Source organism: Myxine glutinosa, chromosome 12, assembly GCF_964187855.1.
Source record: "Myxine glutinosa chromosome 12, kmMyxGlut1.1, whole genome shotgun sequence".
Classification (NCBI taxonomy): Eukaryota; Metazoa; Chordata; class Myxini; order Myxiniformes; family Myxinidae; genus Myxine; species Myxine glutinosa.
In genome coordinates this window covers 13,034,078-13,051,671 of record NC_136272.1, presented here as the reverse complement: position 1 = coordinate 13,051,671, position 17,594 = coordinate 13,034,078, and the positions used below count along the sequence as shown (strand labels likewise).

The 17,594-nt window shown below is 42.4% G+C and overlaps 2 protein-coding genes across 7 annotated transcripts in view; both read left to right on the top strand.

Annotated features, from left to right (window-relative positions):
• LOC137438203 (putative nuclear hormone receptor HR38) overlaps positions 1–6,707 on the top strand; it is a 53,789-nt gene extending 47,082 nt beyond the window's left edge. For all 4 annotated transcript variants that reach the window (XM_068133252.2, XM_068133251.2, XM_068133254.2 and 1 more), the window contains 3 exons: positions 2,317–2,522; positions 5,317–5,495; positions 5,711–6,707. In XM_068133252.2, coding sequence (XP_067989353.2) covers positions 2,317–2,522; positions 5,317–5,495; positions 5,711–5,958 — 633 coding nt within the window. In that variant the 3' untranslated portion in view covers positions 5,959–6,707. The remainder of the gene's footprint in view (positions 1–2,316; positions 2,523–5,316; positions 5,496–5,710) is intronic.
• A 4,676-nt stretch (positions 6,708–11,383) lies between these two features.
• LOC137438202 (syntaxin-17) overlaps positions 11,384–17,594 on the top strand; it is a 67,831-nt gene continuing 61,620 nt past the window's right edge. Inside the window, exons 1-2 of one of the 3 annotated variants that reach the window (XM_068133249.2) lie at positions 11,384–11,466; positions 14,632–14,792. In XM_068133249.2, the coding sequence (XP_067989350.2) occupies positions 14,673–14,792 (120 nt within the window). In that variant the 5' untranslated portion in view covers positions 11,384–11,466; positions 14,632–14,672. Of the gene's footprint in view, positions 11,755–14,631; positions 14,793–17,594 lie in introns of all 3 variants that reach the window. The other 2 variants (XM_068133248.2, XM_078766478.1) reach the window with 2 other exon arrangements.

The following is a 17,594-nucleotide window of genomic DNA, read 5'->3' as shown; positions in this document are numbered from 1 at the left end:
TTTGGCAGATATCGTTAATTAAACGAAAATATTTTAAAAATGGATATCTCTTGTTTATTCTGGAGTTCTCCTCAAGCCGCACCGCGCGCCCTCAGCCTCGTCTCGCAAACGTCAACAGCGCGACACAGCGCGCGCTTTCTGGAGGGGCGGAGCCAAGCCGAGCAACATATATATACACATCGATCATTGATCGTGAACCGGAAAATGAAATAAATTACTGATATTTAGCGACTCGAAAGGTTCTTTATCAACAACTTATTTTCTCGTGCTTCTGCTGACCTGTCTGCAAGGTGTATAAATCGATGTCCCGAGTGCGAATCACAGGTGAGCCCATCTGAGGTAATTAGCGATTGGGAACGATTCAGAACCTGTGGGTGAATAACCCTTGGTAATTTCCCCAACAGTTTTCCAGACGACAGACTGCCGGTAGGGGACATGTATTGCAGCGCAATACTCAGAATGCTTGTTCTGTTAGACTTTTGCTTCTCCCCGTCACCCCCTTCCCCTTCCCTAACGATCCCCTTCTCCACCCCCTCCCTCCCAAGTAGACTGTAATTGTGCTGCCTCAAAACTTCTGCAGGGATCCGATGTCATGTTACATGATCTTACATCAGCTTGTTCTTGTCACATATGCAACTCATCCACCATGTTTTGGCATAAGTCGTCCACAACTTTTTGAAATATTATGTTATTTATCATGTTTGGCCCTATCACTCAATGGTGAAGAATCAGCTAACAATTAAAAAAATTATCGTATCCATTTCCGGATTCAGATCCTCACCAAAATGAAGTCAGTTCTTCCTTGTCACATACCCAATCTGACCACCAGGTTTCATCCGAAATCTGTCCATACCATTTTGAGATATCGTGCTGTATATCATTTTTAGCCTAAATCTCTCAATGGTGAAGAATCACTTAAAAATAACTTCAGATCTAGATCTGGACCCAGATCTTCACCAAAATCTAATCATTGCGTCCTTGTCACACACCCAACCTCTCCACAAATTTCGTCTGAATCTGTCCACAACTTTTTGAGATATCCTGTTCAAAAACAGACAAACAAAATAGACAAGAAGGCGTCAGGCCTCGGTAGCCTGCTAGGTATGACGAAAATCCAGAGAATCAATAATTGATTGATTAATTCTGCAAATAGAATAAATAAATAATAATCGTAAAATAATTAATTTCTTAATCAATTGGCTAATAGCATACCTAAACACCACTTTCATCCGAATCTGTAACTTTTTGAAAATCAAGTAATTAATCGAAAAATTAAATAATCAATGAATCAAAAATATCCTTTAAAGCCAAATCACTTGGTCACTGTTGTGTCCAAATATCAGCTTCCTAGCTCAAAAGATGGCTGAAATATTGCCCAGTTGAGAAAGAAAATAAATAAATGCTTAATGAAACGATAATAATTAAGTAATGAATCAATTAATTGGCATATATAGTCAAATCACGTTGACAGCCTCACTTTTGACCTTCGGAATCCTCTGGTAAAGTTTGATGAAGATAGCTGAAAGTGTTCGAGTTATCACACTCGCAGACAAACGAGAAAACATTAAAACATTGACCTTTGACCTTTGACCTATATCGTCAAAAAAACATTGACAGCCTCATTTTTGGCCTTCGGAATCTTCTGGTAAAGTTTGACGTAGATAGCTGAAAGTGTTCGATTTATCACACTCACAGACAAACAAACAAACAAACAAAAAATGAGACAGACCGACATATGACAAAAAATTTCAATTTTTGTCACAACAAAGAAGCAAACAGACTGGAGTGAAAACATAACCTCCATCCACCTTTGATGGTGGAGCTAAAGAACCTTTAAGCAGAAATGGAACTGAAATTTTCCAGTAATTTCCATGGAATACTGTAATTGGTTGGTCTCTCATTGGATGTGAAACGTCAAATGCAAATTGTTGTTTCGATGGTGATGGCCTGGTTGTGAGTATATGAGCGCAGATTTTGATGAGGTCAATACACCTTCTTTAGGCACCAGATATGGAGCTTTTGGTCAAGTTTCATCAAAATCATGTTTGGCTCGAGCGATAATGACGGAAGTGTTTATAGACTCACTTACCTACAGACACTGCTGGATCGCACAAGCATCACTGGACTAAAGTCCAGGTGAGCTAATAATGACAAAGCTAATGTGACAAACCCTCTCCCTCCTGATTTCTTCACTATTTCGAACCTTTATTCAAATTGCACTGCACACCTGTTTAGTAACATAAAATGGAGTCAGTGAGTTATTAGCATGGTAAATTCTGTTGCATCCATTGCTGTGTGCGCTTCTTATGTGCGTAGTTTCAGCCAGAAGACGAGATGCTCGGCGTCAAGAAGGCCGATACGCAGGACGTGCGCGAGTTCTTCGAGCTTCTAGTCAGCTGTATGGAAGTGATACGTAATTGGGCTGAACTGCTTCCTGGCCTCCAGGATTTGCCCAGGAAGGACCGTGACCTGCTCCTCGATTCGGCTCTTCTTGAACTGTTTGTGCTCCGCCTCGCCTACTTGTGAGTTCTTACCTGGGAAGCCATATTTTATATATCATTAGAAGTGGCATATTTTTAGACTCCATATTTTAATTTACAATTTTTTTTATATTCACCTCCAAACATTTTCATGAGTTTTATTCTGTCCATGCCTTAGGTATAGCCTGGTGTTGGCTTAGCGGTGAGGGTGCCGGCTTGGGATCCTAGGATCCTGGGTTCGAATCCCGGTCGATCGCTCAATTAACGCCAGGTGGGTTGACTCAGCTTGTCATCCTTCTGAGGTCCGCAAATTGAGTACCAGTTCACTGGTAATTCCCTGTGTGTCACAAAAGGTGACTGACAGGGTTGGCGGCAGGAAGGGCATCCGGCCATAAAACATTGCTTCAAAAAGGGGACCACGGTACCCAAAAAAGGCCAACTCCTGCTCTGCGGGGAAAAATGGCCTCGAAAGGTGGTTTCTATGCCTTAGGTATACTATATATGTCCCAGAATCCCAGACTGCGCTATCCCACATCCAGGACCAAATTGGCTTAAGTGCACTAAAGTTATCTTTCAAAGTCTGTGCACAAATGGCAGGATAGCACAGATGTATGCACACTCACCTCTGAGCTGTCTAGTCTGGGTTTGAATTTCAACACAGCTATAACCTGTCAATCATCAATTTGGTTCTTCCCAGGCAGGGTGAAACATTGATATGTGTGCGCCCCTGGGATGGACGTTAAACTGCGCGTCCCATCTGCCGACATTAGTTGGTGAACGCTAAAGATCCCATGGTGTCCTTTGTGAAGAGTAGACGAGCTATCGTCAGCACGCTGACCAAATTACAAATTTCTGCCATGACTGACTGCTAGGAAGGCAATGAAAAACCACCCAACATAGCCTGTGGCCCTGTGCCGATAAATATGTAGACGATGGTATGTTGATTGATTGATGTTCAAATTTATCATACACCTCTCATGTTCATGTTACTTTCACTGCGGAAAAAAATTAAAAGAATACGTGACTGCATAACACATGCAAATATTACACTGGGTGGGAAGCAATTTTGGAATTTGGCCTAGGTATTGGGCCGAGGTAATTTGTCCTAGGTATTAAAACCTTTCCAAAAGGTACCGGTTAAGCAGTCTTTAATATCCATGAGTGCGTGCTGGCATAAGGGATAGCCAGCTTGAGATCCCCTCGGTGGAGGATAATGCCTTGGATAAGGCGTTTCAAACCCTATTAATGATAATCTATTAGTTGATGTTAGTTAGTAATAAAAATGCATGTTTGCACAAATGATTGCATGTGCACATGTTTGTCTTGTATGTCACTTGTGGGACAAAAAGCAGGAAAGCAATTCACTTTGCTTTATGCAACAATCTCTTACCTGTGGTTCACTATCCATGCGGTCTCACGATGCCGTCGCAATGGCTATAGGTGCACATGGGTGTTAAAATGAGGGAAGGTGATTAACCTCATGTTCAACCCACATGGGGAATGTGGAGCTCGGCATGGTATGGAACAATGGGATACTCTCTCATGAAGAATAGGCCATTGTTTTTGTAATATTCTCCGTGAGCTCTTTCATTTTCACAATTGAGTGCAAGCAGAGAAGACGTACAAGACGTACAAGCAGAGAAGCAGAGAAGACGCAGAGAAGAAGACGTACAGAGAAAACTTAACGATTCTATAAAACATGGCATACTGCATAAAGCCGTGCATGCTTGATGATGGCCACCGCGTCGGATGGAAATTTTTGTTGGATCTGATTCCATCGGAACCTAGAAGGGCAATCGGTAGAGCGCACACCTCCGCCAGGCTGAACAGTTTATGTTTTGTATCCCCCTGATAGGCCGGATCTGGATTCGGACCTGAAGCAAAATCGAATCGGCTTGTTCTTGTCACCTGTCCAACTCACCCAATAGGTTTTGTCACAATCCGTCCATAAGTTTTTGAAACATCACGCTCAGTGTCGTTTTTGGCTTCATCTCTCAATAGTGAAGAATCACTTAATAAATTATTGGATATGGATTCGGACGTTCACCAAAATCGAACAAATTTGTCCTCGTCATACACCCAACCTGTCCACCAAGTATCGTCCGAATCCATCCTTAACTTTTTGAGATATCATGCTGGCAGACAGACAAACAGGGGTGAAAACGTAACATCCGTCCACCTTGGGTGGCGCAGGTAATAACGTGTCGCAACCCTCTAACAATGTCCATCCATCTCATGGTGTCAAAGGCATGTGACCCGCCTTACAGATTGGCAGGATAACTCGCGTGCAGTGAGTGTGCTCACCTTAGTCGTCTAATCTGGGATAAATGTTTGGTGGGATCGGATCTGACTATAAACTCATTCCGGTCCTTTGCAAACAGGCCATTGCGTTTGGAGTACACTATCGTTCAACGGCTGTTATTATCTGCTCCTGAAAAATTCTTTGCTTTCGGAATTGTTTCTTTGGGTGTTATTAAAGCCCTCTCCAAGGAATCTAGAGCCTGGTGTTGGCTTAGCGGTGTGGGTGCTGGCGTGGGATCCTAGGATCCTGGGTTCGAATCCCAGTAATTCGCTGAATTAACACCAGGGGGGTTGACTCAGCCTGTCATCCTTCCGAGGTCGGCAAGTTGAGTACCAGTTCACTGGTAATACCCTGTGTGTCGCAAGAGGCGACTAATAGGGTTGGCGGCAGGAAGAGCATCCGACCATAAAACATTGCTTCAAAAAGGGGATCACGGTGCCGAAAAAAGGCCAACACCCGCTCTGTGGGGAAAAATGGCCTCTAAAGGTGGTTCTTTTTTTTCTTTCTCTAAGGAATCTGCATTTCCTGTTACAGGTCCAATCCCGTGGAAGAAAAGCTGGTGTTCTGCAATGGCGTTGTCCTGCACCGCTCGCAATGCATGCGCACTTTTGGGGACTGGATCAACTCCATCATCGAGTTCTCTTGGAGTCTCCACAGCCTAAAGATGGACGTCTCGACATTTTCTTGCCTGTGTGCTGTTGTTATGGTTTCAGGTCAGTTTTTACTGTGCTATGCTATTTTTGGGCCATCTGTTTATTATATGCATGAGGAGGCTTTCGGGCCCGACAAGGTTGAAAAACGAGTGGCGGTGAGGGTGGAACATTCTGCCATGTTTACGTTTCCATATGGCCACTTTCTAAATATGGACTCGATATTCAAAATCAAAAATTTAATGCTGAAGATGTTCAAATAAATGTTCCCCGTGCAGACCGTTTTGGATTATTGGAGGGCCACAAGGTCGAGGAACTGCAGAACCGGGTTGTTTCCTGCCTGCGCGAACATCTTGAACTCAACACGTCGCACACAAACCAATTGTCTCGCCTCTTCTGCAAGATTCCGGAACTGCGCTCTCTGTGCACGCAAGGCCTACAAAGGATCTTCTACTTAAAACTTGAGGACCTGGTGCCTCCACCACCCATCATTGACAAACTCTTCCTGGACACCCTGCCGTTCTGATCTCAAGCCTTGCGGTCAACTTGTGCTGCGAGTGGCCTGCAAGGCGATGGGTGGTAAAAGGCCGGTAAAAAGGGGACGAACATTTATCTGTGGAAGGAAGATTATGACTCACCTATAGAGGAGAAAGGACATGATGGAAAACGTACAGACCGTATGAGAATACGTCTGTGGCGAGCTTCCCACGGACATTTGATGGACACTCTTCATTGTCGGTATATTCCCAGATTTAATTTATTAACTAAATAACGTATATCACGTGAAGGGAGTCGAGATGGGAATTTATCTATTATTGTAAAATACCTGCGTTTTCCCGTTCTCAAAACAAATCTGGAGCACACGTGGCCATGTTTCATCTCAAGTCTAATATGAGCAAACTGTCAGGAGCAGATATTGAGCCGTTGCTGCTGACAGACTTATGGATAGCCATTACAGGTGATTATATAAGAACATCATTCTTCACACTATTCTCAATCACAGGTTCATAACTGATGTCTTTATGGTCCACAGAAATGAAGATTTCAAGGATGAAGGAGAAAGTATAAATCAGAAAAGGCAAACATTAAAACGAGTAAATCGTTTGAAGACGTGGTTGTATCGCCATTACGGTTGTTCACACTATTCTCATTTTATAATACAATAACTGTTTAATACAATCACTAGCTTTATTAATCACAAAAATCAAATAACTGGATAAAACTTTCTGAACTCCTCGTTGAATGAAGATGAACTTTGAGGTTCATGAAATACTGGCCGACCTAGACTGTGATTTCTTCTTTTTTTTCCTGTTGCCTGACTGCTATAGGCTACCTGTGCACCGCGTAACCTTCAGAGGCGTTACGAGTGCCATTGATGATGGGAATGTTAGGTAGGTAGCGTTCCGAGCATCTACTCGTTCAAATCGACGGTTATAGTCCATTACCTTGCATTTCGACCAATTTCAGGCATTTCGGCCAAATTCAGGTTCAAGTGGATTTGTTACCACATTCACAGGCCCATTTTAATATTTTTTTATTTTTATTTTTTTAAGCCTTCAAACTTTAAGGCCACTCGAGGTGGGGGCCTAAGCTGATAAACCCTGAAGAACAACAGTACCATATATATATATATGATATATATATATATATATATATATGTATATATATGTATATATATATATATATGTATATATATATATATATATATATATATATATATATATATATATATATATATATATACACACACAACTGTTTGGTCGATGTTTCCACCAGGCTAACTCAAATGATGTAATGTACTCTTGAGAGAGCGTCAGCGTTGACGAAGTGGTTTCTAGGTGAAGGTTATGGTAGGTGGTTTGCCGTTACCTTCCCAGCCGTCAGTCAGAGTAGTAATTTGTCGTTTGTTCACGATGATGGCGATAGCTCACCTGCTCTTCACAAAAGACATGGTGGAATCTTTGACGTCCACCGATAACCATTCCTGGCTGATGGGTCCTCCTCTGGCTCGACGTCCTCCCAATGAACGGCACAGCCATCGATACCTCGGCCTGCGCGTAAAACACCAGGATGACAGTTTAAAGCCGAGTCGGGATTCAAACCCAGGCTAGATGCAGCTCCGAGGCGAGTGTGCCTACGTTTAGGCCATCCTGTCAGCCCATGCTAACTAAGGTAGCTTTTATCAATGGAAGATGCTCAATTTATGGACCAATACTGTACTTATAAAACATGTGGTATAAATGCATAGTGAAAGTACAGACGATGAATAATTTATCACGAACGATAAACACGCACAAAAATAAATTAATAAATACATTCCATCTCTACGTACTTTTCTTAACATGTCATACTTCAGCGTTGGAAAAATTTGCTGCATTTTTAACAATCGATCAAAATTCCGAATATTCCTCACCATGTTTACAAGATATATTATTGTATAGAATCCGCCCTTCATTTAGCTACCACGCATTCGGCAAGAACGAACGTGGCCCGGTCGAAATGTAAATAATTTTCCATTTTAATCGTACATCAAGGAAAGCTAATATATTTTTTAACTCGAACAAAAGGCTTTAGAAATCTCGATTTTATGTAGTTTTTGGTTTATAGCATTTAACGTGCACAAAAGGATTTAATTGAACAAAACAGAGGGGCTCAGTCTGTGCTATTTTTCTGTGGGTTTTGCAAATTGTTCTTTAAATGGGCGGGTATTATATAAATAACGCGTTCTTACAAAGTGGGAACAAACTAGACCCGGGAATCTGTGAAATATAAATAAATAAATGTATTTGAAGTACCATGTGTGCTCTTTACAGAGCGTGGGTCCTGCCGAAGCAGTTTCTTGGCAAGGGTTATACTGGATGGCTTGCCATTGCCTTCCCAGCGTTGTTTGTCCGTGTTCTATTCATTAAATGCTGAACCTTGCCAATAAATTGCTTAGCAGTACCAACGCTCTCCGCTTTGTAAAGACGATGGTTTATCAAAAAATCAGCAATATACAGACTTGGCATTTAATATGGAATATTTTTTTTCCTTGACTTGGGTTTACTTTCTGAACTCGGTATATCAATCTGGTGAGTTTCTTTTACGCTTCAGTGATTTCTTTGTTAAAAGAACCATGTCACTGATTGTCTGTCGCAGCAAGAAGTCAATAACAGGATTATATCACAGGTGGCGTGACAAAATGTACGGGCAGGTACATTTGATGATTGGCTTCACAATCGGGTATATAAGGGTTGTTGCGTTCTGTATTAGTGGAAAACAACTGCTGCACATCTACAAAAGTTATTGCCGCTTCCCCTGGAGATGGTCCGTCAACTCGACAATGCTGTTTGTCATTTAGTGGTGGCTTTACGAAATTCCGGCATGAAACAGTGTGCTATTGCTCGGCAGTATGGCATCACTCAAGGTCAGGTGTCAAAGATCCTGAAACGAAATGCTCAGTGGGGTGTCCCTCCTCCAATACCGAGGTCAGGACGTCCCTGCAGAACCACAAGGAGGGATGATCGCCAGCTGCACCGGTTAGTCCGCAATGGCCGTACCAAGTCAGCTAATCGGCTTAGGGCTGAGTGGCAGCAACTGACAAATGTGCCTGTATCCAGAAGGCGAGTCAACCAACGACTGGTTCAAGCAGGCTATCGTGCCAGGCGTCCCCTGAGAAAGCCACGTCTGACCAGACAACACCGCCAGCGCTGATTGCAGTGGGCCAGAGAGCACCGTCAATGGCAGCCAGGACACTGGAATCACGTGATCTTCAGTGACAAGTCTAGATTTCTGGTCTATCGTCAATATGGCCGCGTCCGAGTGCGCAGACAAGTGCATGAAGCCTACAACGAAGATTGTATCGTGCCAAGAGTCCAAGCTGGACGTGGTGGGGTGACCGTTTGGGCTGATTTTCATGCAGTGGGCAAAACTGACCTGGTTGTTCTGAATGGAGACCTGAACCAGTTCAAGCACAGGGCCATTCTGGAAGAAACATTGCTTCCATTTGTTCGTGCAGCCTTTCGAGGAAACTTTGTCTTCCAAGATGACAATGCACGGCCTCATCGTGCTCGCATGATCCAGCACTTTCTTGCTGAACGTGGTGTAGAGCATATGGAGTGGCCTGCCATGTCCCCGGATATGAATCCGATAGAGAACTTGTGGGCAGAGTTAACGCGTCAAATCGACAACCTGGACCAGCAGCCTGCCTCTGTGCGTGAATTGCAGCAGGCTATTGTAACTGCATGGCAAGCGATTCCTGTCCAAACCTTGGCAAATCTCGTGAACAGCATGCCTCAACATGTACGTGCTCTCCTGAATGCTCGTGGGGGTTACACGAAGTACTGAACTGTAATTTTACTGTCCGTAATCCCAGTCGTAATTTAACTTTTGTTTTTGTTAAAAAATTTTTTTGCTAATGTGCAAAATAAAGAGATACTTCTGGAAAACGTACAGAAGTTTAACACAGTACTGTCCGTGAATTGAGTTCGATATCAATTTACATCACTTTCAAGGATCAATTTATTTGCTTTGAAATGTCAAATGTGGTTTTTGTTTCTTTTAAAGGTCACATTAACAAAATCTAGAATAATTTCAACATAATTCCAATGAACTTTTGGTTCCAAGTCATCTTGAAAAGTAAGTTCACCCCCACAAAAAAAAAATTCCATATTAAATGCCAAGTCTGTATATATATATATATATGTGTGTGTATGTACATATATTTATATATATATATATATATATATATATATATATATATATATATATACATGCACTACTCACAATAAGTTAGGGATATTGTTGGAGTGAGTTTATTATTTTTTTATAGGGGTTAGGGTTAGGGTATTGAAATCAAGAATGCTGTTTTTTCACACATTAATAACTATAGAATTAGGACCAACAACTTTTTTCAACATAATTAATACACAAAATCAACCACAGCGAAGAACCTGCCAATATCCCTAACTTATTGTGAGTAGTGTGTATATATATATATATATATATACAGTATATATATATATATATATATATATATATATATATATATATATATATATATATATACATAGATATATATATATATATATATATATATATATATATATATATATATATATATACATTTATGTGTGTGTTTGAATATAATCATTTGGAAAACATTGTGAGTTATGTTGGACTAAGCAAATGATTGAATTTCTCTAAAACATGTTCAAGTCCCGTTTCATGGTGCTCCGGCACTTAGTTGTGCACTGATGAGCCTCTGCAGATGCTTTTTCCACAACAGATATATATATATATATATATATATATATATATATATATATATAAGCTTTTCTCTTCTGACGACAAAGCATTAAATGTTTTACGAAGTCTTAGTATCGAAAGCTGAAGTGCCTTGTAACTTCTGAAAGCAGCACAATGATGTTCGCGCTGTGCAACGTCAGTGTCATTTTCAGGAGGATTCCTCCTTGCTCAAACCGCTTCGTCTTGTTGCTTGTACGTACGTATATTATAGACGAGGAATTTCTCTCTTGCACTTGAATAAACAATTTCAGTATGAAAAAAAAACTTTGGGATCTTTTGCTTTCTTTTAACGATGCTGTCAGTCACTGGAATAGTGTATGTAATATTCTTTTCGGGAGATAAGGTACAGTAAAAACCTTACTCGAAGTCGTCTATTTATTACGTACGCAAATGTGGCGGAAATTCTGTTCTTGCCCCAACTACGCTGTGCACGTATTAATAGATGGTCCCAGGGTAAAATAGGTCGCTGTGGAATTGGTAGGTTTAATGCCACATCAGTTGGATTCAACCTTTTGCAGGACGCCGTTCCTTTTCCCCACTGGCCCCACATATAGTAATTTGCACATGATGGATGTGCACAACCTCGTTATTATGAAGACAGCCGGCTTAAGAGCGTTCGCTCCCAAATGAACGTGATTGTACTCGTCCTGACGCCCCTTCGGGCTCCCGACAGTTTTTCCGGATCTTATTTTTTGGACGCTCTTCGTGACGCGTCATTATCCTCCTCAACAAAGTGAAAGCACTGGAGGTAACAAAATGATGAAGAAGAAGAAGCCTATTTTGTAATTTTTTTAAAAACGAGATGTAAATTGTTTTTTCTGTGACGACATTACTAAGGGTATTCCGCCTGGGATTAGTTCTTGGATTTTATGGCTCGGCGAATTTGATAGACGTACGTTGTGTAAGCGGAGTGATGATCGTCGTGACGTTGCGAGAAGGCTCCGCTTAGCGGCCGCGAGGCGCTTTCGGCGCTCTATGCGCCCGCCGCGAAACTAGGAAACGACGTAGGCTTTCCTCACCACTAGGCCTCAGCTCGGTAAGTCTCTCTTCGCGAATCTTTTCTTTGCTTCTTACACGAACTGACGATGTAACGCAGAAACGTCCTTTTAAAGGTGTAATAGATACTGTGATAACACCGACGATGTGCATATATTATATATCGATCTTCATTATATTGATAATAATAATAATCTATCTATAATTCCAGTAATCTCTGTGTGTGTGTGTGTCTGTCTGTGTGTCTGTGACCGCTGTTTCTCGACAACCACGGGTCCGATATACTTTTAACTTGCCAGGTATATTGCTGGGGACCCGAGGATGTGCCTTTTCAAGGTTTCATATTAATCGGACAATTACTTACCGAGCGATGTCCAAAAAACGATTCAACCAATCAGAGAGCAGCGAACTAGCGCGTGTGCCGAACGTGGCGGACACACTCTGCCTCGGATGGCACATTTGAGAGCGTATTCATTTATTTCACGTTTGCAAACTATGTTGGCGCTATGTTGGCGTTAAACGATGTTTTAAAACTAATAAAAACGAATTTGCGATTCATTCGCTTTCCTGCGCGTTTGTGTACGCGATGGCGATTTCTTTACCAAACTCCGGAAGCCGTTCGCTTTGGACCGAACCATTTCATGTAAATAGAGGGGGGGGTTCTGTGGTCGTTGCGAATGGACCAAACCATTCATGTAAATAGAGGGGGGGGATTGTCACTGTACTCGCAAGCCGTTCGCCGTTCGCTTTGGCGTTGCGAATGGACCAAACCATTTCATGTAAATAGAGGGGGGGGATATAATTTTAGATAGATATATAGTACGGGCATATATATAGTACGGGCATGCCCTAGTACTACTAATACTAATAGTTTCGGTGCTGCACGGCAGGGACTCGCAATTCACTTTCAGAAATTAAAATCGTTTTTTGATTTAAATCGAAACTTGTCTGAAGAGCACGTTTATTAATAATTATTTGACCAAATAATCGATTTGGGTAACACTAAAATACCGATGTTATTTGACGTCATCCTGGTCACTCTTGGGTGCACTGTACTTACTGTATTTATCCATTTTAGCAAACCCGACACTCGTGACTAAGTGCGAGGGACGTTCAAACATCTCGACGACTCCATCTTCCGGGGAGAAAACCAAAATGTATATCTGCACTTCGCGCAAGGAATTGTGGGTAGTCCATGCAGGCTTTTGTGCACGTATCAGGGGTGTTCCGTTACCAAGCAGCTTGCTAGCGCTTGCCAAGCCAACCGTTCCCAAGCAATGGAGTGCTCGCTTGAGTGCTTAAGCCACTTGGTAATTGATGAGAAACCTGGTAATTGAACACACCTGTGGGATGTTGTAACTGCTTTACATCAATATGCACAAAATCATCCATGCGTCTTCCATGTACAAAATGTGGGCGTCATGGTTCTGCTCGCAGCTTATCTTCGATGAAAAGGTTAAAATATTTAACTATAGGTGTGGTTAACACTTTACCCCGCACACGCGAAGTGAAAAGTGGGGCGAAGCAATTGCTTCGCGTCCGTCCTTTCTATCAGTTTATGTTGGAGGAACAGCTTATTTAAATCAAATGTTATATTTTGAACACGAATCGGAGTGTGAACAGAAAGACAAGTCTTTCATTTTCACCGTACTTTGGCTCTGAATTCATCCCAACTGCAGAAAAGACTGAGATAATATAATTTACTCTGTCTGCGTGCCTGACAGTCAAACAAAATTGAAAATTATTCCAAACAGGAAACTTATTGTTTTTAAGGACGTCATAATGGACACAAACAACAAGCATGAAGAACTAATGTAACGTGTTAGATCGGGTGATGCAATAGAAATTGTGGAAATGGCGGTTTAACCCAGAATTGATTTATTTATACAACTTTTGCACTCTTTAATTGAAATGTATTTAAATACTTGAACACTGAACCACCCTTCGAGGCCATTTCACCCCCGCAGAGCATGGGGTGGCCTTTTTCAGGCACTGTGGTCCCCTTTTTGAAGCAATCTTTTATGGCCAGATGTCCTTCCTGCTGCCAACCCTGTTAGTCGCCTCTTGAGACACATAGGGAATTACCAGTGAACTGGTACTCAAATTTGCCGACCTCGGAAGGATGACAGGCTGAGTCAACGCCCCCGGCATTAATTCAGCGATCGACCAGGATTCAAACCCAGGATCCTAGGATCCCAAGCCGGCACTCTAACCGCTAAGCCAACACCAGGCTATATACTTGAACACTGAATGAATGAATTGAATGATCGTTTTAAGGCCATTTTCCCGCTAGAGCGGGGGTTAGCCTTGCGGGCCCCATGACAATCATGGTTCCCTGTTTGAGGCAATGTTTTTATGGCCGGATGCCCTTCCTGACGCCAACCCTTGGTCGCCTCTTATGATGCGCAGGGATACGGTGTACCTATTCTAAACCTGGGTACACACCGGGATCATTCATCCCAGCAAACTGGTGCTCAATTTGCCGACCTCGGAAGGATGACAGGCTGAGTCAACCCCACTGGTGTTAATTCAGCGATCGATCGGGATTCGAACCCAGTATCCTAGGATCCCAAGCCGGCACCCTAACCGCTAAGCCAACACCAGGCTTATATATACTTGAACACTGAAGAACACAAATACCTTGTTATACACCACTTCCAAAGACCTCCAGTTTTGCAGTTCTTTACTTCAATTAAAATAAATGTTCAGTATGATGGTATATAAAGGTGGTATTCAGAAATGCTTCAATAGCGCTAAACGTTCGGATTATTTTGTATTGATCATTAAAATCATTATTTCATTAAAATTGAAACAACAATGCGTGGGGTATCGTGTTTTATGAACTCTATAGTTTAGGATTGTGCTATTGGTCATTTGTCGTACTGGTGCACACTTTCGATCCTCGTCTCATCTTTAGGTGTTTGACAAACGGGTAAAGTGAAGCATTGGGTCAACGAGATGGCAGAGCCTGGAAGTACGGCTCTGTGCAAGCTGGAAGGGAGTTTGCATCGTTTTGTGCGAGTCGCCATTCCCACTGACACAGAACGCTTGTTCCAGCATTGTCGCAACATCGAGAAGGTGCAGGAGACGGCTCGTCACACACTGTGTTATTGCATACGTTCCTTTGCTTTGGAACATTGTATACAATAAAAGTTCTGCATCATGAACGCATGAAGCACATAGTCAGTATCATTCTATCTTCTAAACAATGTACACCCATCATTGTAGAACATAACCTCTTTATCTATCTATAATTCCAGCAATCTGTGTGTGTGTGTGTGTGTGTGTGTGTGTGTGTGTGTGTGTGTGTGTGTGTGTGTGTGTGTGTGTGTGTGTGTGTGTGTGTGTGTGTCTGTGTGTGTGTTTGTTTGTTTGTCTGTGACCGCTGTTTCTCGACAACCACGGGTCCGATATACTTTAAACTTGCCAGGTATATTGCTGGGGACCCGAGGATGTGCCTTTTCAAGGTTTCATATTAATCGGACAAGTAGTTACCGAGCTATGTCCAAAAAACGATTCAACCAATCAGAGAGCAGCGAGCTATCACGTGTGCCGAACGTGCCGAACAGACTCTGCCTCGGACGGCACATTTGAGAGCGTATTCATTTATTTCACGTTGGCAAACTATGTTGCCGTTAAACTATGTTTTAAAACTAATTAAAACTAATTTGCGATTCATCGTAACTGCGATTTGCGACCTTCCGGACAGTGAAGACTTCACTTCCGGCAGCCAATCACAGAACGCGTTGTTGCGAGCCGAGCCGAGCGCGTGCGCCATTACGGTTCGTAATTCGATTTCTTCCGGAGAAAATATTAATTTCTCGATTTCTTATGCGCATTATTTCTCCCAGAGCGAAGGGCGGAAGCGAAGAGCGTTGTTTTTTTTGTTTACGGGCGTACGGGCGGGGTAGAGCGTACGGGTAGCGTTTTTTTTTTTTTTTGGCAAGGAACGGGCACCCACGTACGGGCATGCCCTAGTTCTAATAATAATAATAATAATAATTATTATTATTATTATACTCAAAGGCAAAAGTTATTGTGACACACAAACAACAAACAGAATCAGTGTTAAACTTTTACTGCCGCGAATGAAATGTTATTACATGGAAAGACAAATGTTTCAAGGTATGGTAACGATCAACAGTCCATAAGAACAGTGCACCTGGCATATGCAAATGAGCCACAACACAAGAGGGGGTTCACAAGCAAGTTCACACAGTCAGTAGCGAGTGTGTCCACCTTGTGCATTGATGCAGGCCTGGCACCTTCGCCTCATTGAGGCCACTAAACGTCGATGAAAGTCCTTGGGAAGATCATTCCATATCCGAGGAAGGATTTGGTGGAGTTCCTGCAGCGTTTTTGGAGGATTCGGATGACGTCGTAAACGTCGCTCCATTTCATCCCAGACATGTTCAATGGGTGACAAATCAGGGGATCTTGCAGGCCAGGGTAACACATTAACATTGTTCTGATTAAGATGCTGCTGTACAACTCGAGCAACGTGTGGTCTGGCATTATCGTGTTGAAACGTCACTCTAGGGCCGTTCTGTTGCAAAAACGGTAAAGCGGCCATTTGCAAAATCTCGTCTCGGTACCTCACAGCATTCAAGTTCCCCTCAATCACAATCATTGGCGTTCTTGCTGCAGTTGTTATCCCACCCCAGATCATAACGCCCCCACCTCCAAAACGGTCCCCTTCCAGAACACATGGCCTGATGTAACGTTCACCTGTGCACCTGTAGACACGTGTCCTACCGTCAGCTCGGTGAAGCTGTGCCAAATGGTGTTTCTATGGACGTTGAATCGATGAGCAACATCACGCTGCGAGGTACCAGACCGGAGCATACCTATAGCTCTCCATCTGTCATTTTCCCCGAGGCGTGGCATGTCGAACTTATTCCAGAATGATGAATAGAGGTGTTTTTCTGACTTCTGCACTTCTTAAGACTGCATTGAGTGGAAATGATAAGCGTCTGGTTGTCTGGCCTTTTAAAGTGAACATTGCTGGCCATTTTCTCGAATATGTCATGCTTCTTGCAAATTTCATGCAATTCGAACAACAACTGCTTGGTTGCGTTTCTTTGACCATTTTAACACACTCTTTCTCTGGTTCAAATCCCAAAATTCATTCACAAGATTACCAATGAAAAAATTCCATGTCACACTAACTTTTGCCTCTGAGTATATTTTGTTACGGAGTGAGATTCTTCTTTTTTTTTTTTTTACACTGTGTGGTGCTGAAACAAAATCGAAAATCATTCCAAACAGGAAACTTACTGTTTTTAAGGACATCAAAAGGACACAAAGAACAGGCACAAATAACTAATGTAACGTGTGAAATGAGGTGGTGCAAAAGATTCTGCCTCGATGGTCTAAAGTTTTCTTTTTTTTCGTATACTAAGTCGAGGCTCATGTAAGAGCTAACACAGAACGTCTGAGTATAACAAAGGGAGGGGGAGACAAGAGGGGGAGAGAGAGGGAAGCACACCAACGGTAGAGAACAGGGATATCGGGAGATCTGTGGAAGGAGAGGGCTGGGGCTGGGGCAGGGTACATGGGATAAACAAGATGGATACTACAAGGAAATGAAACAACACTGCGTGGTCTCACTTTCAGGAGAGTAAACTAAATTTGAAAAAGGTGGATTTGGGGTGTATTAACAGGAGGAGAAAAGATCAAGGTTTTGGATGGGGGAAGATAAGAGATGGTGGTGAACAGCCGTTTTCAAGACCTGGAGGGAGGAGTGGGATTGAAGAGAGTGTGGGAGTTTGTTCCAGAGGCGGGAGAAAGAGGAGTGAAGGTGAGCAGAGAGTCTTGATTTTGGCAGTTTCATCAGACGAGGGCTGCTGGCAGATCTTGTGCATCCTGCAGGAATATTTG